This window comes from Galleria mellonella, unplaced genomic scaffold, assembly GCF_026898425.1.
Source record: "Galleria mellonella isolate WM207_F2 unplaced genomic scaffold, CSIRO_AGI_GalMel_v1 utg56, whole genome shotgun sequence".
In the NCBI taxonomy this organism is placed as follows: domain Eukaryota; kingdom Metazoa; phylum Arthropoda; class Insecta; order Lepidoptera; family Pyralidae; genus Galleria; species Galleria mellonella.
In genome coordinates, this window is record NW_026442117.1 from 4,737,526 (window position 1) to 4,762,821 (window position 25,296).

Here is a 25,296-nt window from a genome sequence, read left to right on the forward strand (position 1 = left end):
TGGTCGTAGCTAGGGGGAGGCATTGGGAGGCATTGAGAGGCAATGTCCTACCTTAAAAGGCCCGGGAGGAAGGAATTGCTAGTAACAGTGTCTAACTTTCCCATTGCTAGCTATCAGACTAGCAATATACTTTATCAGGACGACCTCCACTTAAAAAAAAGACGGGCTAATTCCAGCCCTGGGTTTTTGTAATTAAGTAATAAGTACATTTTACCTAGATATATACCCAGAGCCGTAGCTAGAACCAAGTTTAAGGTAGAGCAAAAGAACTTTTTGGTAGCATTTGTCTAATTTTCTTGGGGCCTTTAAGTTAGGACATTGGGCCTTTTAAAGTTTTTTAATGGGTGATAATGGGGTGGCAACACAGCCTGCGCTAACGGTATACGCCAGCGGGGCAGTAGTGAAGGATGATTAATGAGGATGAAAAGCAGGACAGTAAGCCCATCGTGATGAATTTATCTGGAATTAAACATGATGGTTTCCAGGGGGAACCGCGAGGAGGTCGACCTAGTTTGGTATATTGCTAGCAATGGGATTCTCAATCTCCATTACTAACAATCCCTTTCCCCCCAATAGACGTACTTATAGGTACTGTACTATATGTTCTAAGACGATATACCTTTTTTTTATTATTTTTTAAAACATATTTTTATACAATATGGAATGGCAAACAATTCCCAAAGAGGGTTGACGTCAGGCAGACGTCCGGTCGTAAAACTATAAGGCAAATCTTTTTGTAATATGGATAAAAAACATATTACGACGATTCCAAATAATAATGGGGATAAGGTTGGATGTGGGTGATGATGAAATGGCAAACAAGCAAAATAGCCCGCCTGATAGAAAGTGGTAATCTTTGCCTATAAACATTATTATTTCAGCCGTTAACTGTCCACTGCTGGACATAAGCCTTTCTCATTAGGGGAGTTTTGCCAGTAATTAGTTGCCTATAAACGTAACAGCATAAAATATTATTATTTATTGCCTATTTCCAGACATAAGAGTACTTCACAATGTATTTATTTATTAATATAATGTACTACTAACATTATTTATTTATTTATTTAAGGAACACCAACAGCATATTGCATTATAACATTATAATATTTTATCACTGAGCAGCCGCGACGTACTCCTTCACTCTAGGCAATGACAACACTGTTTCCTGCAACCTCTTGAAGTTCGGGTACTTTGTATCCAAGTCTGGAGCTTGCATCATCATCTTGAAATGGTCAAACATTCCCGCGGCCACGAAGTCCCCCCATGTCAACTGAAAATAATATTATTTTCAAAACTTATGTTCATATTTAATTTTTTATGTCATTTATTATACAACCGTTAACTGTCCACTGCTAAAACATAGGTCTTCCTCATAAGGGGAGGTTTGCCAGTAGTTGCCAAACTTGGCAAGTGGATTGGCAACCGCAGTTAGGCTTTTAGAGATGTTTTGAGAAGGACGCTGCTGCACATCCCTCGACCATTAAGTTTCCTTAGTCGTCTCTTACGACACCCACGGGAGAGGAAGGGTTGGTCTATTCTATGCCGGGTCTACATGACGATTTATGTCACACTAAGACGATAACAGTATCCTACTACTCGTAGTATTATAAAGAGAGGGAAATTGTTTTTTAATGGGTGATAATGGAATGGTAACCCCACCCGCGCTATTGGTATACACCAGCGGGGCACCAGTGAGGGATGATAGATGAGGATGAAGCAGGTCAGTTAGCCCATCGTGACGAATTCAACAAGAATTGTTCACGATGGTTTCCAGGGGGAACCACGTGGATGTTGCTAGCAATGTCGAACTCCATTGCTAACAATCCCTTTCCCCCCCAGGGGAATTGTTAACGATAAGGAGCTAGTTTCTCCTTCTTCTGATATATTGTTAGCATTAAGACTTGTAATCCCCATCATATACTAGAGGATATCTGTTTGTTTACTATAGTTCAGAACTGGAAAACCAATATTTGGCGACTATAATTATTTTTATTGTTAGGGAGGCAAACGAGCAGACGGTCCACCTGATGGAAAGCGGCTACCGTTGCCCATGAACACTTGTAACACGAGAGGAATTGAGGAATTGCTTGTGCGTTGCCAGCCTTTTAAATGTTTGTAGACACGTTTTTTTGAAATACCCCATATTATATTGTAAAAGGAAAATTGAAGACGGTAGCTCACTTCACAACCTAGATAGTACGAAGTAAAAATGACAGGGATGCATGGACAGTATTAGTATACCATGCACCCAAGAAATGAGAGTGAACTCCAATTGTGTGACCAGAGACCTTGCCAGACACAAGATGTCCGTTGTTCCTCCTGATGATCTCCTCCAACTTCCCCAGCAATACCGGGTAAACGTTCTTGACATTCTCCTCGTGTTTCTTGGCCTTGAGCGCCGCATCAGGCTCGTAAAAGGCTGCAGCCGCATCTGCAATTATAAATATCCAAGTAAATAGGCTACATAGTGCCTATTTTTTATTTATTTTTTTTTTTTTTACAACACAGGGGGCAAACGTGCATGCGGCTCACCTGATGGTAAGTGACTACCGCCGCCCATGATCACCCACAACACCAGCGGCATTGCAGGTGTGCTGCCGGCCTTTTAAAAAGGAATATACTCTTTTCTTGAAGGTTATGTTGTCGTATCGGTTCGGAAATACTGCTGCTGGAAGTTGATTCCAAAGAATGGTTGTGCGTGGAAGAAAGTGCCTTGAAAAACGCACGGTGGAAGACCGCCACTCATCCAGATGATTGGGATGAAACTTTAGTTTGTGGCGGGTTGTACGGTGGTGAAAATCAGCAGCAGGTATCAATCCGAACAATTCCTCAGAACACTCCCCATGATAAATTCGGTAGAAGATGCACAGAGATGCAACATCCCTGCGCAGTTCCAGTGGATCAAGTCGGACAGTAAGGCGTTGACTATCGATAATTCGAGCCGCCCGACTTTGAATGCGGTCTAACGGAAGGAGTTGGTACTGTGGCGCTCCTGCCCACAGGTGAGAACAGTATTCCATATGCGGCCTGACTTGGGCTTTATATAATTTCAGGCGGTGTTCTGGCATGAAATATCGTCTCACCCTATTGAGCACTCCTAACTTTTTGGAAGCTATCTTAGCCTTCTCCTCCAGATGACCGCAAAACTGGACGTCGCAAGATATATCAACGCCCAGAATTCCTAGACTCGACTTTTTATCAAGGGAAGTGCCCTGAAAGTGAGGAGATACGACAAACGGCGTCTTTTTTGCGGTAAACGCGCAGACTTGTGTCTTTTTGGGGTTAAATTGGACAAGATTTTGTTCACCCCAGATCGAAACTTGATGGAGTGAAGTTTCGATTTCAGACACAAGTCTATTCCGGCACTCATCGGTATGTGCCCGCGAGATCTTTGCATGACCGGTATATAATGTATCTCCTGTACTGTCGTCTGCATAGCAATGAATATTACTTATCTGTAACATATCATTGATATGCAGAAGAAACAGAGTCGGAGATAGTACACAGCCTTGCGGGACACCAGCATTCAAAGGTTTTAAATCAGAGCATGCTCCGTCGACTACGACCTTAATGCTACGTTCCTTGAGAAAACTGGCGACCCAAATGCACAGTCTCGCAGGCAACCCAAATGAAGGTAGCTTTGAAAGCAGCGCTCTATGCCACACCCGATCAAAGGCCTTCGCGATATCCAGACTAACTGCTAAGGCCTCTCCCTTACTCTCGATTGCCACTGCCCATCGGTGTGTTAAGTAAGCTAAAAGATCACCGGCCGAACGTCCCTGTCGAAAGCCGTACTGGCGATCACAGATCAGCTGGTGCTCTTCTAGGTACCGGAGCAGTTGACGGTTAATGATGGATTCCATAACCTTCGAGAATAAGGAAGTGATAGCTATGGGCCTATAGTTAGCTGGATCTGAGCGATCTCCCTTTTTAGGGATCTGATGCACCAGAGCAGTCTTCCAAAACTTTGGGACTATGCCCGATGAGTAGCTAAGCCGAAAAAGACGCGTAAGAACCGGAGCCAACTCTGGTGCGCACGTCCTAAGCACAATTGGAGGAATACCATCAGGCCCACTCGACTTATGGATTTCGAGGGAGAAAAGTGCTCTACGCACTGAGCTATGCGTGAATTTAATGTCAGGCATAGAGCTCCTACAACACGTGATGGTCGGTGGTGGTTTCTCCCCGTCATCCAATGTCGAGTTTGACGCAAAGATGGATCCAAGAAGATCGGCCTTTTCTTTAGCGTTCTGGGCCAACGAGTCATTCTCCCTGCGCAAAGGTGGAAAAGATGACTTACAGAAATTCCCTTGTGCAGCTTTGGCAAGAGACCAGAAAGCTCGAGTCCCAGAGGGCAAACTAGCCAATCTCTTGCCAATTCTACTAATATGCTCTGACTTCGCTGTGGCTATAACTCTTTTGAAAGACCTAGAGGCAGAGTTATACTTCTTTTTAAGAGCACTGGTGTTAGGATCTCGCGACGCCACACCTTTAGCCCAGGTTAGGAAGCACTCCTGTTTCAGACGAGATGCTGTTCTACAGGAGGCTCCATACCAGGGCTGGGATTTCCCACCGACGGGCACCACAGAGTTAGGAATAAATAATTCCATTCCCTGAAGCACCACATCAGCAATGGAATCGACAATGGCGTCGGGATCATCCAGTGTGAAGCAAACCTGCCTCCATGGGTAAGATGCGAAAAAAATCCGCATCTCATCCCAATCTGCCGACCTGTAGTGCCAAATGCGACGTCTACCCGTAGAACGAGGTGGAGTCGGACTCGTAAGAGGCACTTCGCTCCGCACCAAACAGTGATCCGACGATCCAAGCGGGGCTTCGACGGAGATCACATAGTTGTCTGGGTGGGTGGTCAGCAGAAGGTCCAACAGTGAAGGTGAATGGTCCAACACATCAGGTATTCGCGTAGGCGAAGAAACAAGCTGCGTCAGACCATAAGCCAAAGCAAAGTCATGAACAGATCTTCCCGCATAGTCGGTTGTACGTGAACCAAGCCATTCGGTATGGTGGGCATTAAAATCGCCAAGAATCACGACTTCAGCGGAAGGAATCTGTTCGAGCAGGGAATCTGTAGCCATTTGGACGTGCTCAATGAGTTGGTCGGTTTCGATGTTACCGCTGTGGGACCTGTATAGGCATGCATAGACGCGAGGATGGTCATTGCAGTCTACGCGCAGCCATAAAACAGACAGGTCCGTACCTTCAAGAGTTCCAAGGCGGCGACAGCAGATATCCTCTCTGACATACGCGCATACATCGGCACGCGAAACAAAACAATATTCAAGTTTATAGCCCGGGTACGTCAGGTATGAAGTTTCGTTTGGAGAGGATATCTGTGTCTCCGTTAGAAAGAGCAATGCCGGCCGCGCCGTTTCTAGGTGGTGGTGGACAGCGTTTAGGTTAGAATGTAATCCCCGGATATTGCAGAAGCTCACATTGAGCGAAGGGGATGCCGTAGAAATCTTGCTCCGTTTGCCCTTGGTTCCAAAGAGCGGAATTTTGCCCCCCCCAGAATACGCAGGGCAGCCCGAGCGTGGTTGCTCGAGAGAGGATTCTCCAGCAACATGGTTACTGGTACCTCCCTGGGGTATGTTATTTTTTTTTAATTCCACTGCCATGGTAGCGTGTTGTAAGATAGGGGGACGGGGTTGGGGAAAGGATTTTAGGAACAGGAAAGGGATGGGTATGGGATGGGTATGGGATGGGCCTCCGGACTCCCTCACTCACCATACGGAATGTGATCGCACTGAAAGTGCAACCACTTAGCGTCGGTATTCTGTGAGGGTGTGGTACTTCCCCGGTCGAGCCGGCCCATTCATGCTGCAATACCATATAGGATTACAGCGTGGCTCTACCACATTATATACTATAAATGCCAAACTCCAACTCACGTGTACGGATGTCGTTGACGAAGTCCACGTACTGGTCGATGAGGAAGTCTTCCTCGATATCAGCACCAGCCAGCCCGTACTTGCGGCCCAGGTATCGAGAGATGGCTACGCTCTGAGCGTATACCTTCCCGTTCAACTCCAGCACAGGCATCTGGCCAAATGGCGTCTCTGTGGAGAGGAACACACATTTTTTACACACCATATAAAAATTTTCGATAATTAAATTTTGAACCGGGACCCTTAGTCATAAATTTATTAATTGTAAATTATTATAGTATAAAGTTTTTTTAATTATATCACTTTTTAAACAAAATTTATACTCACTTGATTTGAATTCTGGCCACTTATCAAAAGGAACACGATCATCCTCGAATTCTTGTCCGCCATATGATAGCAACAAGCGAATTGGTTCACCCAAAGCCTTTACAGGAAAATAGTGGAATACAGCTTTTGGCATATTCTGAAAATAAAAAAAAAAACAGTAGTTAATACCACAGACATAGTACATACAATAGTAGTTTGTTTATAGTACACATTAAAAAATATATAGGCACTGTGAAGATTTCAGTGTAACGAAACTTGGTTGAAAAGACGAGAAAAAAATACAAAGTTCCATATTTAACAGTTGAATGTGTTGTTCTAAAAAAATATTAATCTAAGTATATGAGTATTTAAATGTTTTTCAGTTTCAACATTTAAATTTAATCCCTCTCAAAATAATATGGCCTCGTCATGTTAATTTTGTAAACTCCCCCCATATTATTTTCATCCCAAATATTAGTAATGAAAAGCTACTATTTAGCAAAATTTGTATACGGCTTTCATGGTATTTAAATGATAATTTTCAAAATAAATTCGATGTTGGCTTAGTTGAAAAATAAAAAAAAAAAATATTTAGGCAATAAAATAAGATATTGCATCACGTACAAAAAATACCTACAGTCGAATCAAGAATTTATAATCGCTTAAAAATAAGCCCTATTGTGGAAGATTTTATAAGTATGGGTTATCAATAGTAAATCGTTAGTAAATAATCGATATTAGATATCATTCAATTGTCAATTGTGATAAAATCAGAACCAGATTAAAGTAACTGAATGTGGTTCGATAAAATATTACAAAATATTACGATTATCAAACCACTTAATATATTATATTTGTTTTCAATGGATGATAATGAAATGGTAACCCCGCCTGCGCTGTCGGTCTACACTGGCGGGGCACCAATGAGAGATGACAGGTGAGAATGAAAAGGCAGGTGAGTTAGCCCATCGCGACGAATTCAATGATAAATTAGTCATAATAGTTTCCAGATGGAACCGCGTGGAGGTCGATTTGATAGGGTATATTGCTAGCAATCGAACTGATAGTCCGCATTACTAACAATCCCTCCCCCCTCTCATTTTGTGTATATGAACCTATTCAGACAGTTTTTATTGCAGTATCATGAAAAAAAAATAAGAATCGATTTGATTACCAAGCGGTTTTTATTACCGTTAGTAATGGGGTCTGACTCATGCTAGCAATACAACCTATCAGGTCGACCTCCACGCGGTCCCCCTGGAAACCATAGTGGGTGGGCTAACTGACCTATTTCATTTTCACCTGTCATCCCTCACTGGTGCCCTGCCAGTGTATGCCGATAGCGCAAGTTGAGTTACCATTCCAGTATCATCCATTAAAAAAAGAACTATGTAGTTCTCGTATATCATTCCCATTGGAACTCTTTATGAATCCAGTCTTATATTGTATTATATACCTAAACGAATAGTGATTGCTTTATTTGCATATAAATACACACAGGTATTATCTGATTGAATAGAAATTAATGAAAATCCAGTAAGACCAATAACGAAAAATCGACCATAGAGTCTGGTATCCAATTGAAGTGCCTACAAATAAAAAATCGATCCATTGATTGGACGTTTCAATTTGTTACTAATTTCATTTAAAACGTGTTACCATGATCATTTTATTATTTAACAACAAAACGTGGTTACATTTTCATTAATTTCCTTAAAGTAATAAATTACATAAAATTAATTCACAATAACTACAATATAATTGAATATTAAAAATATTCGAAAGTAATTAAATAAATTGTCTTTTTTTATAACACAAGGGGCAAACGAGCATGCAGCTCACCTGATGGTAAATGACTACCGCCGCCCATGATCACCCACAACACCAGAGACATTGCCTATCTGATGATTGGCTGTAGATTTTTTTTTTAATTATTGCATATTTAATAAGTTTCTAATTTATTCTATATCTAAATAGATATACAAATTCAAGTCACCAATATTTAATACATATATTTATCTTACCACTTAATAATGCGAAGAGTAAATAGTAAATAAAGTTTTAACAAAACTATAACAATAGGCGCTAGCTGTAACAACAGTAACTGACGGACTTACAATGATAGTCTATACACTGATTTGGTTTGCAGGCCAGCCCCCTTTTACATATCTTGCAAACAGGCTTGAGATAGCCAAAATTTACTTAGTATTTACTATCGACATATCTTTCTGCTCTTTACTTGATTTCGCTTTCTGCTTGATTGCTCTCTCTGCAGAGCAATTTAGGAAGTAAAATCTCTATTATAACTAATTCTACTTGATCGATGTAGTGTCGCTATTTGTTAAAAGTGCATTTAAATATTTAACAATTTATGATCGATTATGTAGTGATTGTTAAATAGCATTACGTCATATCGGCTACCATAAAAGCCTGGTATATACTGCGATTATTTACTGGTGAATAAATTACTAACTGAAATTCATTTTCACCAATCATTCTTCTGATTTGATACCACTAATATCGTACCTGGGGAGCGTAAACTAATAACACAAACAGGGTTACCATTTCATTTTCGGTTACCTATTTCTACCATCAAATTAGTGTAAAAATAAAAACTACATACGTTGTAAATACTTTTATTTATGTATTTATTCTTTTGCATGTATTAAATTCTGTATTCCTGACGAATTTAGTGCCTAATGGAATTCAGTCTTCTTTTCTTATCTCTTTATCTTATTTCGTTTCCTGAACGAGAAATTTCACTACAAAGTTCTCTTTCTGAGTATATACTTTACTCTGTACTCGAATTTACTTTCTCTGAGTTCTTACCTAATCTGTTAGATTTTTTTTTACTTTGTTTGGGGAACGTCAATCCAAATTAAAAAAATACTGACATGAAATTATGCAACCATTTGTTTATATTTGAAAATTTGATATTGTAAAGTAGCTAGATTTTTGTAATATCCATTAATATATATATTTGAGAAGGAGATATATTATACATTGTTATGGCACACTATAAATACTTCTTTTACTTTATTGATATTTCTAGATAGTTGCATAAATTCATTTTATAATTTCTTAAATAATAAGTACGGTGGCGACTCTTATAGAAAATGTCGTATTCTTTAATTTGAATTTTTTTTTTTGTTTAGCTAAAAATTTGAATATCAAATACCAAAATAACAGTAATCGCTTGTATAATTATAATTTGTTCAATATTTTGTGTAGGTACTTTGTATTCTGTCCATCGTCTCTGATCTGTGATTTTGTTTTTTTATTATAGGTGTATTTTTTAATTGTAGTTTAGATACTACTTCTATTATAGTGTAATTCTGTTTATGCGGTTTTTTAAAAATGTCTCAAAGACGTGTGAATAGATCAAACACGGAAGAAGTAGAAGAAAATATCGAGAGCGCAATTAACGAATGTGTTCGCTATATTGTGATTCGAGAAGGCAGCAAAATCCCTATAAAACGTGCCGAAATTGCCAAACACTTAAATTCTACGTGTCAAACACCATCGAACCAAGTCAACAGTGTAATTATTGAAGCTAACAAAGTATTAAAAAGAGTAAGTAAAGAATTTTAAGATTTGGGCTGAATCTGCAAGCAAACATAAATTATATAAGAAACTGAATAAATATTCTATCTTAACGTCAAATCATGGGATAAGTGCCCGATAAAGCCATTTGCTACATCATATCAGCCTTTAACTGTCTACTGCTGAACATAAGGGTAAGGCCCCTTGAAGAAATTTGCCTTACTTGGCAGGCGGACTGGCAACCGCTGTTAGACTTTAGATATGTTTTAACAGAGACGCTTCTGCCCATCACCCTCCCTTAGTCACCTCTTACGACACCTATGGGAAAGAAGGGATGACCTGTTCTATATTGGGATTGCATTGCCACCATTCGCTACAGTAGCTTATAAAATAACTCAAAACTCTATTAATTCTAAACCAATCTCATATTCATAAACTAAAATCTAATCAATCTTTAACAAAACTTTGTTTATATTATTAAACATTGTTTAGTCTTTAAAATAATAAATGTCTATCTTTTATTATTGGAATAGAATTAATTTATTTGCTTAAATAAGATACATTTTATAGATGTTACAACACAAGGGAATTATAATCCAATCTTATTCTGCCACAATGTAGGTGTGTAAACATATAAATTTATTATGCAAGAGAAGTAAATAAAAATAATCAACTTATTAGAATCTAAAAGTTACACATGTAGAACAAGAAACCTTTTTTGTTTAAACATCAATCAATGTTTGTAGTCAAATTTTTTTTATACCATGAAGGTAGATCAAACAAGCATACAGCCCGTCTGATGGTAATTGGTTACTGTAGCCTATGGATATCTGCAACACTAGGGGTGTTACATGTGCATTGTTGAACCTGAAGAAACCTTATATAACCTTTTTGGAGAACCTCATACTGTAGTCTCCAGGGAAAACCTCAGCAGGGAACTCATTCTATAGTCTGAGTATCATTTCAAACAATCAAAGTCAAAACACATATTTATTACTGTTAGTGTATAGAGGGAGACTTTGTACAAAAGTTGATTGCTTGGGTACCTCTGTCCCATTCGTGTTTCTACCGTGAAGCAGTTGTGTTTGCATGGCTGTGTTTCGGTTTGAAGGGTGGGATATGGCGTGAATTTACTGAGTACAGAGGAATAACACCTGAGTCCTCAGGAATGGCAACGCATGGGGGGTATCATTGGCGAAACAGTATACTCTGTTATGTCCATGGTACTGCTCATGTCTATAGGTGACGGTTACCACTTTCCATCAGGTGGGCCGTCAGCTTGTTTGCCATTCTAAATAGTATAAAAATAAACTTGTTTGCTTTTTAAAGGTTTATGGCTACAAGCTGATTCAGGTGGAATCTAAAAGTGGTATCCAGTACATAGTTGTCCTTAATGAGGAAGGTAACTCACAGTCATCTTGCATCCCTGATCCACTTCAGAGAAAGATGCTGATTGCTGCTCTTACACATATCTATATGACTGGAGGTCCTGTAAAAGAAGGTTAGTAATGAGGTTTAATTGTCCCAATTGCTAGCAATATACCCTATCCATTGTGTCAATATTAATTCCTGATGAATTTGAATATCTATCGTAAATAAGATTTACATTTTACACACTGTTAAATATCCCACTATAATATCGTCACAGTCGTAGAATACTGACGGATCTTTATATGTAATCTTTGTCAGATCCGTCAGTATTCTACGACTATGATGATATGTCCATTGTGTACATACAAACATGTTGTCATCTATTATGTATATAGAATGTTGTTTAGTTCAATTATTTAGATAAATAAGTAGTATTATTATCTACTGGCAACTGAGAAAGGCATGTGTTGCCATTGTGACCAAAAAATAACAGAAAAATATTATTCTCATTAAAAATATTTGTATACCAAAACAACATTTTTTATTTATCACAAAATCAAATAAATAGAGTAGTTCCTCAAAACAATTTTACAGGGTACAGAGGAGGTTTTGCCAGTAGTTACCGCCCTTGGCAGGCGAATTGACAATCACAGTTAGACTTTGGAGATGTTTTGATAGGGACTGCTGCCCATCTCTCACTCTCCCTTAATCACCTTTTACGACATCCATGGGAAAGAAAAGGGTGGCTTATTCTATACCGGGACCACATGGCTATGTAGGGGGAAAGGAATTGTTAGAAATGGAGTTTGACATTCCCATTGTTAGCAATATGCCCTGTTAAGTCGACTTCCACGTGGTTCCCCCTGGAAACCATCGTGAACAATTCTTGTTGAATTGGTCGCGATGGGCTAACTGACCTGCTTCATCTTCACCTATCATCCTTCACTGGTACCCCGCCGGTGTATACCGATAGCGTTGTTGGGGTTACCATTACATTATCACCCACTAAAAAAAAACATGGCTGTGTCAATTTTAATAAAAAGTGTTAATCAAGAATAAAGTTATCAGTGTTATAAAATTTCATTTGTGATATCCTTATCACGTGTTTGATTGCTCACAAATTTTGTTATTGTGTTTCAGAAGAGATGTGGAAGTTTTTGTCTGAAGCTGGCCTCATGGAAGAGAATGATCATACAGCAAGAAAAGTACTGACCAATACATTTACTAGGCAGATGTATTTGCAGTATTCCAAGGTGAACCTATACTGATATTATAAAGCTGAATAGTCTGCTTGAATGAGTTAATCAAAAAGTATTAGTTTGTATTGAAAAATACTTTTTCTCAAACATGCTTGGAAATGTGAGCATTATTTTGACAATCTTCTTAGAGATAAATCAAAATTACCGTACTGGCCAGATACATACGGACAGCGGCCGGCAAAAGTTGTATGAAAATCTATATCTGTCGTGTTTTGCGGCCAGATAAATTACTATATGAACTCACATCTGTCCTGTAATTTAAAAAAATACAGGACAGTAAAGTCAGTAAAAGTCAGTACAGTTGAATGACCTTTTACTTCGAAACATTAAACGATTCGAAACATTCAAGGAGCTAACTAATAAAATGTTTTATTTAAATTTCGAACTGGCTTGCAAATAGAAAGCCGTTTATTGAAATAAAAACAGAGGAACATTATGGCGCGTGAAAAAATATTATTGTTCGTCATTGAACTTAAAAAGTAAAATTGTGTTTTTGATTTCCACGCATTGTTTGAGAAAAGTAATAAGCCTTGCCACAACTAAGCGTTGATGGACTCACGTATGTATGCCTTGGCTCCACTTCGACCCACATTTGCACGTTCGTCCATCAATGCCTCAGTTGCTGGCCGCTGCTGTAATGTACTATTAGTGTTGGATTTTTTTATGCAACTTAAAATGGCAAAACAAGCTGTCGGCCCACCGGATGGAAAGTGGTAACTGTCGCCTATAAACATGAGCAGTATCATATACATAACAGAGTATGCTGTTTCGCTCATGATACCACCCATGCGTTGCCATTCTAAAGGACTCGGGTGTTATTCCTCTACCCTGTACATTCACTGCCATATCCCATCCTTCAAACTGAAGCACAGCCGTGTAAACACAACTGCTTCACGGTAGAAATAGAAACGAATTGGACAGAGGTACTCAAGCAAATTACTTTTGTACAAAGTCTCTCTCTGGTAAAGATTGATAGAACATTTATTGAGGAAAGCTAAAGGATTTATAACACGTCACTACGAAGGGGAAGAAATTGTTAGTAATGCGGACTATCAGTCCCATTTCTAGCAATATACTGTGTCAGATCGACCTCCATATGGTGCCTCTTGGAAACCATCGTGCTAGATAGATTAAATAGATTAGTACATAATAATGGAATGGTAATCCCGCCTGCGCTAACGGTATACGGTGACAGGGCATCAGTGAGGGATGATAGGTGAGAATGAAAAGGCAAGTCAGTTAGCCCATCGTGATGAATACACCTAGAATTCAGCAAGATGGTTTCCAGGGGGGACCAAGTGGAGGTCGACCTGACAGGGTTTATTGCTAGCAAAGGGATTGATAGTCGGCATTACTTACCCTCCCTTTATGAGACCATTATGCCATACTAATACAATATTATTTTACACTTCCCAGGTGGGTGAAGGTGAAATAGCAAGAAATGTATTTGAATGGGGACAACGTGCAGAGGAGGAAGTACCCAAAATGTTTATATTAAACAAAATGGCTGAAGTAAGTATACAGCATAGATTAAAAATTGTTTTTCCAAACCGAAATAAATTTTTACAGAATTAATTTTATCCTAATTTTTTTTATTATACAAGTCATTAACTGTCCACTGCTGAACATAGGCCTTCCCTATTATTGTAAGTAATTGCCATGCTTGGCAGCGGATTGGCAAGTGCAGTTAAGCTTTGGTAATGTTTTAAGGCTGCTGCCTATCCCTCGACCGTTAAGTTCCCTTAGTTGCCTCTTACGACACCCATGGGAAAGTAAGGGGTGACCCATTCCACATCGGGAGCAAACTGCGTTTTATTCTAATGATCCCAAACAAAAATAAATAGGCTCACTACTATAATTCTTAATAGTCAAAGGGCATGATTTCAATTAAAAAAAAAATATATATATAATCTTTATATAATAATTTCACATTCTATATAGAGATATTTCATAACATACAAGAAAAGAACCAAAGTCACCGACATAGTGCGAAGGTTAAGCAATCTGAGGTGGCAATGTGCTGGTCACATAGTTCGAAGAACCGACAACCAATGAAGAAGAAAGGTTATTGAGTGGCGACTCTAGAACGTTTCTTCTCTTTCTAAACGCATTGAAGAACGACTCACCCAACCCCCTAGACTAGATGAAGTGACTACCTTAAGTGCATTGCAGGGAGTCAATGAATGCAGGTGGTCCAAGACCATTACCAAGACCTTACGGCAGTCTATGCGAGAGGCCTATGTTCAACAGTGAATAGATGGTGACTGAGGTGTTGATGATGATGATACGAAATGTGTTAAAAGTACTCCATTTAAAAATGACACCATCAATAAACCCACATTACAAATTTCGAAAGAACCCACAGCACCCAGCTTATGGAATAAATTCCTCCCTGTCATACTTTTTTTTTTTCAATTACTTTGTTCTCTTATTGGTTTAATATTATTTACAGGCATTTGGAAAAGAGCCCAACCATTGGCATGAACAATACAGAGAAGCTACTGTAGAAGCAAGTTCATAACTATTATATGTAATTATTGTTTAAAAATGTTTGTTGTTACACAATGTTTATTAAAATTCTGTTTAATAAACTATTATTCTTATTTATTTACAAGAAATATGATAAGTATATAGATGTTAACAATAAAAATAAGTCCACATACTTCGCTTGCAAGGCATGCAAAATTTTAAAACCCAACAAGTTAAATATTGTTTGGATTCATGATTAAAACAATTAGTAACAACAATTCTTATAAAAAAAAATATACAAACATTAATTTCATGTCTATATGCTGTCTATAACTCCTGGACTAGATTAGGATTGTTTCTAAAGTTTTTCATTTCTATAGTGTTCCTTATTTCGATATTATATATTTATTTTAACATGGTATGTAGAAGGAGCATTAATTACTTATTGTTTTTATTCTTCACTTTATATGTAATAATTTCATGGCAACACTCGATAGTTAATAGGTACATTTTATTCTATATGTGGCAATAAATCAATCAATGGAGGCAGAAAGAAAAAAGTTTTTGTGTCTGTTCTTTAAAACAGAAGTATAAAATTCTATCGCTATTTGTTAAATAATTAAAAGGTAACAAATTTAGTTCCACGATCTTAAAACATATCGAAATGTAATATTGTCGTTGTCGTTATAAATTACGCAAATAAAAACTTTTAATAATAATAAATCTATCTATCTATCCTATTTAAGAGCTGCGCTCTTGTCGGTGGACATCTTGCCACTCACTACAATTTTCAACGAGTCTCTTCACCTCTTGATACGACACGACACCAACTCCTTCCTTGATCTGCCTGATGTAACTATGTCTCGGTCTCCCTCCTTCCTTCTATCTTACCTTCTACGAGGTTTGTCCGGAAAGTACGTATAAAAGTTTTTTAAAAATTTTATTTTACAATTATTCAGGTAAATCAATTTTATCCCCTTCAAAGTACTCCCCCTGTGACATAATGCACTTGTGCCAACGCCGTTTCCACTGTGAGAAGGCTCCTTGAAAGTCCTCTGGTTGTAGGTTTCTCAGCTGCCCCGTCGTAGCTTTTTTTATCTCATTTATGTCCCCCAAATGCCGCCCCCGAAGTACCAATTTGGTTTTTGGGAACAAGAAGAAGTCACACGGGGCCAAATCCGGCGAATAGGGGGGGTGTTCGGTCACCGTAATGGAATTTTTACTCAAAAACTCACGGACAACAAGAGAGGTGTGGGCAGGGGCATTGTCGTGGTGAAGAATCCAACGCCCCTCTCGCGCCAATTCTGGACGAACTCGTGCCACACGAGCTTTGAGGCGTCTGAGCACATCGACGTAGAATTTTCCATCAACTGTCTGGCCTGGAGGGACGAATTCTTGATGGACAATCCCCCGAACATCGAAAAAAACAATCAACATTGTCTCGGCCCTCTCTGAATCTTTTTAGCCACTTGTGGACGGTTGGTTCCTTCACAGCATCATCCCCATAAACTGTTCTGAGATCGGCAAAAATTTCACGGCCATTCTTGCCGAGTTTCGAGAGAAACTTGATTACGACGCGCTGCTCTTCAACGGAAGCGGGCTCCATGCCGACGGGGTTTCGTTAAGAGGTAACTTCACAGATGGCGTGACAAGCCAGTTCGCACCGCACGGCGGTCAGACCAGAACTGAAGCATTGTTAGGGACATAAGGAAGGGGTCCTGCGCTTACCTGGCCTCCCCACTCCTCTTTCTTGCATTCCAGAACACTTTTATACGAACTTTCCGGACAGACCTCGTATTATAATGTTCATAAGTTCGTCGTGTCGTATCAAGTGTCCCAACATTTTTCCCTTTCTGTCCTCAATAGTTCTAATAATTTGTCTTTTTTCCTTAACCCTAAGCAGGACCTCCTCATTGCTAGATCCCTCTAGCTAATAATAAATAAAATATAAATAATTTTCGTTAAAAGGGTCCTTCAAGATTCGAACGTCTAGGGAAAAATTCAAAATCAAAACCCTTAGTACTTACGAGGTCTTCTCAGGTAACTTTAGCATGCCTTAGGGAACTGAGCGATCTGAGTACGTTATAAGGTAGTTAAAGAAATTTTAACAAATTAAAGAGTAATTCATTTGAACATTATTTGAATTTAGATAGTGATTTTTTGTAACAGTTCATCGTTATCGCATTTTTACATATTCGTGCATACAGTCCACTTAATCATATTCTCGCACAATCCTATTATCCATGATTTGGTTGTAGCAAACAATATGTATTATTCCTGCATAGTACCTATACTCCGCACGTATGACAGAGAAGAAGGGATTTTTAGTAATAGAAACGATAAATAAATATATAAAAATAATATTATTTAAGTAAACTTAATATTTTTTTTTATGAATCTACCGCCCACTTGAGGAATTCAATTTCAGCTGAGAAGAACGGGCATAAAACACAGCTGTTGCGTTTTCAGAGTTAAGTGTACAACAAAAAAATATGATAGAAAAAAGCTACAACGCTACAATTAATTACAGTATTTTTGATCAGACTAGTCCCTACTAGGAGCATTCGTTCACGAGTGTGACAGATGAGCCAGCCGTCGTTGTATTCAATCATATTATAGGGAGCACAACGATCGATATACCATGACACCAACAATCTAGATATTAAAGTGAGCATGACTTGTTTCAAGATACACAATTACGTCAATAATATCGATAAATTAATCGCATCTATTGCTAACAATATAACATTCAAGTCCATATCTGCGTGTGAAAACTATTGTAATTATTTCTTGCTAAATTCGACACGATGAGCCGATTTATGATCTGCTGTCATCCTTCACTGGTGCCCCACCAGCGTGTGTGGAAGGAATTATTAGTAATGGAAACTAGTGGCCTCATTATTAGTAATACATATCCTGTCAGGTCGACTTTCACGAAATAAGCTGTATCGTTTTAGTATTAGAATAGTAATTTTAGTTTCTTAATCGCTCAGTAGAGGCACTACAATCGTACCTTGTTAATATTTTTTATTAATAAATTACACCTTAAATAAAATACATATATATATATATATATATATATATATATATATATATATATATATATATATATATATATATATATATATATAGGTAATATATAGTTCAATTTTAAAGTAAATGTGTAATTTTCGACTCTCGTAACTTACAAATCTAGAAATGGAACCGCAGCACAGGTACAATTTTAAATCTAAAGGTAAAGCAGTTCTCTTTTGTGGGGGAATCACCAGAGTTAGGTAAGACCCATATAAGATAGGCAGAATGATAATTCATCAATTTAGATCATTGTCAATCATCACTTGTCAACCCTCTCAACTTTTTAAAGTTTTGAGCGCAGTTTTACCCGATTAGGTTCTTTTTTTCACAAATTTAGGTAATCATTTTGCGAAATTTTAGAGAAATGTTAGAAAAATAAAAATGGAGTTGGAGAAATTTGTATAATTTTTTTACTTACATTATATAATTAAAACCATATAGCTGTATATAAATACAATATACCAATGAAACTATATATATAATATAGCCAAATCTTTGATATTCAGATTTATGTCAAATTTAATTCGTAATATAGACAATAACTTAAGTAAATATCTCTTGCATGACCATTTAGAGCCATACACGTTTATCTTGTAAATTATCGTAGTGTGTAAATTGCATTATTCATTACATTTTTCTCAATAAAACTTTTAAATTTGATGAAAGGTACATCCAATGCATATTTCGGAACTTTCTTATTAATTTTAATGTCCATTCCCACAAAAGATTTATTTACTTTTTTTTTAAATAACTCTTTTGAACAGTAAACTTATACTGTAATCTAGTATTTAGAATATGAACATGACTGTTTTTTTTATATAAATGTAGTAGTGACAAATTATCTATATATTCAAAATTGGTTCATATATTCTTAATTTGCTAAAAGTGTAGGAATCGTATCGATTAGGAAAAAAAAATTGACATTTATGTAAAAATCAGTAATATCTGGCAACCTCGCTTTTCAGTTTTGTTTGATTCATAGACTTCATAGAGTATATTTGGATTAATTGTAGGAAGGAAACTTTTACTTTTGTATATTTTGCGTTTTTTTTTTTTTATATATTCATTCTGTTCATGCATTCCATCTCTTTTTACTGTATATTTTTGTTGTCATTTCTTGCTGTAAGTAATACAAATTATCTATTCTTTTTCTTTTAGCGTTTATATTTTTTACTCAATAATTTATTATAAGGTAGTAATTAAAGACACCTTGATTATATATTCTTTGGTACTTACATTACATTGATAATATAATAATACATTGTTATCTAAAACAATTAATTATTGACTATTTCAATTTTATTTATCAATATTTTAGTATAGATAAATTATTATTCTGTGTCAATTCTTTATTCTTTCTTGAATTAAGCACTTAAAGAGGCCCTCTTTATCTGACATATTTGCTTTTTTCACGTTCATCAATCTAATCAGCATATTAGTTCGCCATTTAAATGTAAGTACTTGGGGGGAAAGGGATTATTAGTAATGGAGACTAAGAATCCCATTGTTAGCAATATACCCAACCAGGTCGACCTCCTCGCGGTTCCCCCTGGAAACTATCATGATTAATTCTGGATGAATTCATCATGATGGGCTAACTGGCCTGTTTTCATTCTCATCTATCACCCTTCACTGGTGCCCCGCCAGAGTATCCCGTTAATGCAGGCGGGGTTACCATTCTATTTTCATCCAATAAAAAAAAATGTAAGTACTTGTCCTTTCAATCAATTTATGTTTAAATTATAAAAAGATTGACAAGTAAAATTGAAAATAATAACATATATTTAAGACCGAGATAAAAAACTAGAACATAATTAGTTTTAAGTGAATATAGTTGTTTAGAATTAAATATGTTGTTCCTAAATATAACATAAATTAAGGGGAGAAAACACATAAATACACATTTTTTAATTAACTAAGTTTAATTAACATTCATCTACATATATTTATTTCTTTAAATACAATATAAAACCATCAGAAATATTTTGTACAAGAATTGGTAGAAAAAAACTAATTTAATCCTAATAATAATAATTTTATCAACTGCATAACTCCACTGCTGAACATAGGCCTATGAGGGATTTGCCAGTGATTGCCATGCTTGGCACGCTGGTTGACAACTACAGTTAAGTTTTGATAATGATTGAAGAGGGACACTGCCGCTCATTCTTGAATATTAAGTTCTCTTAGTTTCCTTTTTAAACACCCACTGGAAAAGAAAAGGTCTATTCTATGCCAAGACCACATGACATACTTAAAATTTTTATTTCAATTAAGTTTTTTCTTTAATTCAAATGAAATTATAATAAATTTGTGAATTTTGCTATATTTATAATTTGAATTTCATGCAGATTTATGTCTATTACATACACAACACACACACATTTACAATACACACACACACACACTAAAGTAAATATTTTCTTTTTTTTATTTCATTACTACATTGCCAGTCTGTCAGTGCCCGAATATGTTGTACCATGTCTATGACCAATTTTGTCAACAAAGACCCACTCAATCAAGCTCAATAAATTTTTTTATAGTCCTTCATCTGTTCATCCCAAATAATCAAACACACATAAACTCTTTAATCACTACAGTATCATTCAGTTCACACTTCTTTCTTATCACACTTTGAAATAGTTATTATTTAATGGATACTAATTAAAAACAAAACTATTAAGTGGATTTTGATAAAATCTCTAGCTGGATCAAAAATACATAAAAGCAATTAGATAAAACAAGAATTTCCCAAATCAGTTTATGAAGGACAGTTATTAAGTAAGAGATAGAAAAATCTTTTTTAAAATCAGTTGATAATACTATAAGTAGTTACAGATATATTGTTAGAAATAGGTTTATTTTCATACAGCTATATACTACTGGCTGGTTGTAATTTAAAAAGATATGTTTTTAAATTTAGTTGACACACTGTTTTGAAAACAATCATTGCCTTTCTGTGTTTTCTCTTCTATTAAATTTTATCGTACTTTTATATTGTGTTTATCCTATTCCCTTCCACTTCGGAAATATAAGCTGATATCACAAACAGAAATACCAACATATATATATATATATATATATATATATATATATATATATATATATATTTAAACCACAGGTGGCAAACAAGCATACAGCCATCTGACGGTAAATGTTCATTGTATCCTATGGACTGCAACACTAGTTGTGTTACATGCTCGTCGCTAACTGTGAAAAAACTTTAATATACCCTTTTTTAAGAACGCTATTCTGTAGTCTGTAGGGGAAACCTCAACACGAAACTCATTCCACAGCCTGAGCATTTGTAAATTTATTTTTCTTGAGAAACATTATTCTTGTTTGTTCTTGGAACTGAATAGCTAACCTATTACCACTTCAGTTAGTTTTGTTCATTAATTTAACAATTATAAATATATGAATTTCAGAATAAACACATACAAAAAGATACAAAATGTTGCCATTTCCCGATTGCTTTGAGAATGTAATGTTCAGTGATATATTAGAAAATGATTTGTACATAAAAGAGGTTTACCAGGCAATGGGAAGCGATGATTTGTCAGAACCGATCATTGTCATAATTAATTTGATGAAAAACGGCATTTACCCAACTCCCTTTAAAAATAAGAATGAAGACCTTTCCAATGAATACAGAAATGAAGGTAACAGTGCTTATAAGAACAAAAAGTATCAGAAAGCTTTGATATGCTACAATAAAGCTTTGGCCTATGCTCCTAATATGTCCCGCGCCATGAAACTGGCATATAGTAATCGGTCAGCCCTTCTGATCAACTTTCGCCACTACAAAGCTTGTCTCAATGATATTAGTACTTGTATGACTATGGGGTGTCCGGATGATATACTTGAAAAATTAATGAAACGAAGGGAAACAGCTCAAAGAGCACTGTGGTTGGAAAATATACAAAAAAAGTAAGTTTGTCTTTATGCACCAATACATAAGATAGGAACTGAATGGTTATATTTTGCTTTTAATATTTTTTTCATTTCAATTCTAGAGTCTAATAGAAGGTCAACTGAAATAGAAAATAATTTTAAATTTTGAAACTAATTCTTATTGTATATTTCTTTTTCTTCAGTTTGTTATTAATAAATTGCTAATTGTTTAAATAAATGTTTATATTAACTAAATATTAGTGAATGAGTTTGTTTATTATTTCTTAAAACGTTAAAAGCTTAACCAATCACTTTGAAGATTAGTATATGTATTTTATATGAGACAAAGATTGAACGGTGTGGACTGCCGTTCGGTGAGCGTGGACTGTAGGGGCGTTGGTTCAGGCTGGAGTGAAACACAGGGATTACTATTCTGAAGCCTCCGGTACCGTCTGAAGAGAGTATTTTTTCTTCTTGTCCTATTTCTTCTCGAGTGTAGTGCGTCGCTGCCCGGAAGCGAATGCCGCTCGACGAGAGGCGGCCTATCTTTATACCCGCCCGCTCGCATGATAACGTTTCCAACTCGCGTTAGCGAATCTGCGCGAGCGGGACGGGGCGAGAAAGAACGAGACGCGTGTCTCTTCAGATCGGTACTCTATAGCGTTTATTTATTGCAATTTACAATTTCTTAATTCTATTTATTGTTACAATTTCTATTTCTATTCGTAGGTAATAATGACAACACACAAAGAAATACTTTATTTAACTTACACTATCTTAAATCTATGTAAAATCTATATAAAATAACAGAATACAGAAACGATTAACTAGGGACTTAACAACTATAAATTACGATTACATATATACAAATAATGTCGCGAACATAATCTCCCGCCGCAGCTCTCGTAGCTGGAGTTAACTCGTGTTCGCGTCGCTCGATGTCGATGTGGGCAGTATGATCAGCTTCTTAGTGGGTCGCCGTAGGATGCCCTTGTTCGTCCGCACGTCGACTGCTCGGATCTCGCCGTCTGGTCCAGGGTAGGTCGCCACCACCACGCCTCGCGGCCACGTGTTGCGAGGCAAGGTCCCATCAGCTATCAGGACCAGGTCGTCCATTTTGATGGCTCCGTGTGTAGCTCGGGGCTCCCGCCGGTGTTGCAACTCGGGTAGGTACTCCTTCACCCACCGGTTCCAGAAGCAGTCAGCTAGCCTCTGGCTGGCACGCCACTCCTTGTGTCCCGCCGCGTCGCTCTCTGTGAAGCTGCCTGGCAGTGGGACGCGCGATGGACCGCCCAATATGAAGTGATTGGGGGTTAGGGCGCTGTCGTCGTCTGCCGATGTTGACACGTGGGTTAGCGGTCGACTATTGAGGGTGTGCTCGACCTCGACCAGCAGAGTGTGGAGGACTTCTTCCTTGGGCGCCCGCTCGTTCAACGTAGCGGCTAGTGCGGTCTTCACGCTACGCACCAGCCGTTCCCACGCACCTCCCATGAAGGGTGCGCTCGGGGGAATGTAGCGCCACTGGATGAAATGAACTGATGACTCTTCTTGGATGGCTTCCTCGGCTGCTTTCTTCAGTTCGACGTCAGCACCTTTGAGGTTGGTGCCTTGGTCGGACCATAATTCCGTGGGACACCCTCTGCGGCTTATGAAGCGCCGCAGGGCCATTATGGCGGAGTCCGTGCTGAGGCTGCCGGCGATTTCTAGGTGGACTGCGCGCGTCGTTAGGCAGGTGAAGAGCACTCCGTATCGTTTCTGGTGAGTGCGGCCCACTGTCACGGTCATAGGCCCGAAGTAGTCTAGGCCGGTGAACGTGAACGGTCGTTGATGATGCGCCAACCTGCTATGTGGATGGTTGCCCGTTGATGGCTGCGCCGGTCTTGCTCTTCGTAGGCGGCACAGCTGACACCTCTTCAGTTCACTGCGGACGGCGTGTCGTAGGCGCAACACCCACAAGTGTTGTCGCACCTCGTTCGTGGTGATCTCGAAGCCGCCGTGGTGAAGTTTCCGATGCACCCATGCGATGTATAGGCGCACCCAGGTGTGGTTTCCGTCGACGATGGGGGGTTCTCGTTGCTCGGCTGACAAATCGGCGGCGGCTGCTATTCTCGATCGAAGTCGCAGAATGTCGTCGTTGTCTATGACGACTGACAGCTGTATGAGTCGACTGGATGACGGCAGCTGTTTCCCATGTTTCAATGCTGCGATTTCGTCGCCGAACGCCTCTTGTTGTATCGCGCGAATCCATAGCCGTCGCGCGCGATCGAGGTAGTGTGTGTCTATGGGGATGAAACACACAGATGGACTATTGCTGTTCTTGATTTTCATCTTCGTCTTCTCTCTATCGACTTTCTTCGTGCGGGTCCAAGTGGGGTCGGCGCTCTCTTTCTTCTTGTTTCTCTTTCGGATGGCGGTGCAGCGTTGACTGGTCGGTCGCAGGAGGTCGATGAACTGCAACACCCGTGCTGAACTGCGAACAAGTTTCAACCAATTAGAAAAACGTGACGGATCGGGTAATGCTATAGACAACTGCGTCGCGTTCTGTAGCTTGTGTACGCGTTCTTCTCCCGTTTCCGCTTGACTATCGTCGCTCGTACTATCTTCACGCGGCCACTGCTCTTCGGGGAGGTACAGGAAGTCCGGCCCACGGAACCATCTATGCTGCGAGCCGAAGTCCGTCGGTGGGTCGCGTGTGGCGTCGTCTGCTACGTTGTGCCGCGTCGGTATCCATCTCCACTCGTTCGTCTTCGTTTCTTCGACGATCTCGGCGACTCTATGCGCGACGAACGGCTTGTATGCGCGAGGACCGGTGCGTAGCCATGCGAGCACGGTGCGTGAGTCCGACCAGTATACTCGGCGAGCGGGCTTCAGGTCGTGTTCTTCGACTGCCGTGCGCGATAGGCGACACCCGAGGACGGCCGCTTGCAGCTCCAGTCGCGGTATCGTGGTCACCTTGCTGAGTGGGGCCACTCGTCCCTTTGCCGCGATCAGCGACACGTGGACCTCGCCGGTCGCGCTTACGGCCCGCCAGTACACGGCACAGGCGTACGCGTCCGAGCTGGCGTCGACGAATGTATGCAGCTCCGCTGTATCGGCCGTGGCTACCTCCGGGTAGCACCGCGGCACCTCCAGCGCGGACAGCCGTCGCACGTGGTCCATCCAGCTCCGCCAGGCGTCCGCTTCCCGTGGTTGCAGCTCGGTGTCCCAGTCGATACCGGTACGCCACGTCTCCTGCAATATCTTCTTCGCCTGTATGGTGATGGGAGTGGCGAGACCCAGTGGATCGAACAGTGACATGATCGCTCGTAGCGCTTCCCTCTTCGTCGGCGTCTGTTCCCCGCTGGCTATCTGTGGCGGAAGCTTGTGTCCGTTGAAGTTGAAGCCTAAGGTGTCTTCAGAAGGTCGCCATACCATCCCCAGTATCTTCTCCGCGTCGAGTTGTACCACGCTGTCCCCGCCGGTGTCGGAGAACG

At 39.0% G+C, this 25,296-nt stretch overlaps 3 protein-coding genes across 5 annotated transcripts in view; 1 reads left to right on the forward strand and 2 right to left on the reverse strand.

Moving 5' to 3' along the window:
* LOC128199948 (sepiapterin reductase) overlaps nucleotides 1-25,296 on the reverse strand; it is a 115,534-nt gene that overhangs the window by 23,604 nt on the left and 66,634 nt on the right. The window lies entirely within an intron of this gene.
* LOC113519951 (glutathione S-transferase 2-like) lies at nucleotides 1,051-8,645 on the reverse strand. Of its 3 annotated transcripts, none has more exons than XM_052899147.1 (5): nucleotides 8,330-8,645; nucleotides 6,234-6,369; nucleotides 5,910-6,077; nucleotides 2,289-2,431; nucleotides 1,051-1,270 (listed from the first exon to the last, which is right to left on the reverse strand). In XM_052899147.1, the coding sequence occupies exons 2-5, from the start codon at nucleotides 6,364-6,366 to the stop codon at nucleotides 1,112-1,114; spliced, it is 603 nt and encodes a 200-aa protein (XP_052755107.1). In that variant the 5' UTR covers nucleotides 6,367-6,369; nucleotides 8,330-8,645; the 3' UTR covers nucleotides 1,051-1,111. The 3 variants fall into 3 exon arrangements, with proteins under 3 accessions (XP_052755107.1, XP_052755105.1, XP_052755106.1); XM_052899145.1 differs by lacking the exon at nucleotides 8,330-8,645 and adding an exon at nucleotides 6,850-7,007; XM_052899146.1 differs by having other exon boundaries at nucleotides 1,052-1,270; nucleotides 8,237-8,333.
* LOC113514817 (non-structural maintenance of chromosomes element 3 homolog) lies at nucleotides 9,339-14,992 on the forward strand. The gene is made up of 5 exons (XM_026898909.3): nucleotides 9,339-9,785; nucleotides 11,085-11,256; nucleotides 12,267-12,379; nucleotides 13,802-13,897; nucleotides 14,838-14,992. Exons 1-5 carry the CDS (start codon nucleotides 9,570-9,572, stop codon nucleotides 14,904-14,906), a joined length of 666 nt encoding a protein of 221 aa, XP_026754710.2. The 5' UTR covers nucleotides 9,339-9,569; the 3' UTR covers nucleotides 14,907-14,992.

Bases quoted from the DNA above. Each gene is read 5' to 3' on its own strand.
- LOC113514817 (XM_026898909.3), top strand. From the start codon at position 9,570: ATGTCTCAAAGACGTGTGAATAGATCAAACACGGAAGAAGTAGAAGAA. The intron at 12,380-13,801 runs GTGAACCTATAC...TACACTTCCCAG, and splicing joins TGTATTTGCAGTATTCCAAG to GTGGGTGAAGGTGAAATAGC. The intron at 13,898-14,837 runs GTAAGTATACAG...TATTATTTACAG, and splicing joins TATTAAACAAAATGGCTGAA to GCATTTGGAAAAGAGCCCAA.
- LOC113519951 (XM_052899147.1), bottom strand. From the start codon at position 6,366: ATGCCAAAAGCTGTATTCCACTATTTTCCTGTAAAGGCTTTGGGTGAA. The intron at 6,078-6,233 runs GTGAGTATAAAT...TCCTCTCCACAG, and splicing joins GTGGCCAGAATTCAAATCAA to AGACGCCATTTGGCCAGATG. The intron at 2,432-5,909 runs GTGAGTTGGAGT...TTATAATTGCAG, and splicing joins CGTCAACGACATCCGTACAC to ATGCGGCTGCAGCCTTTTAC.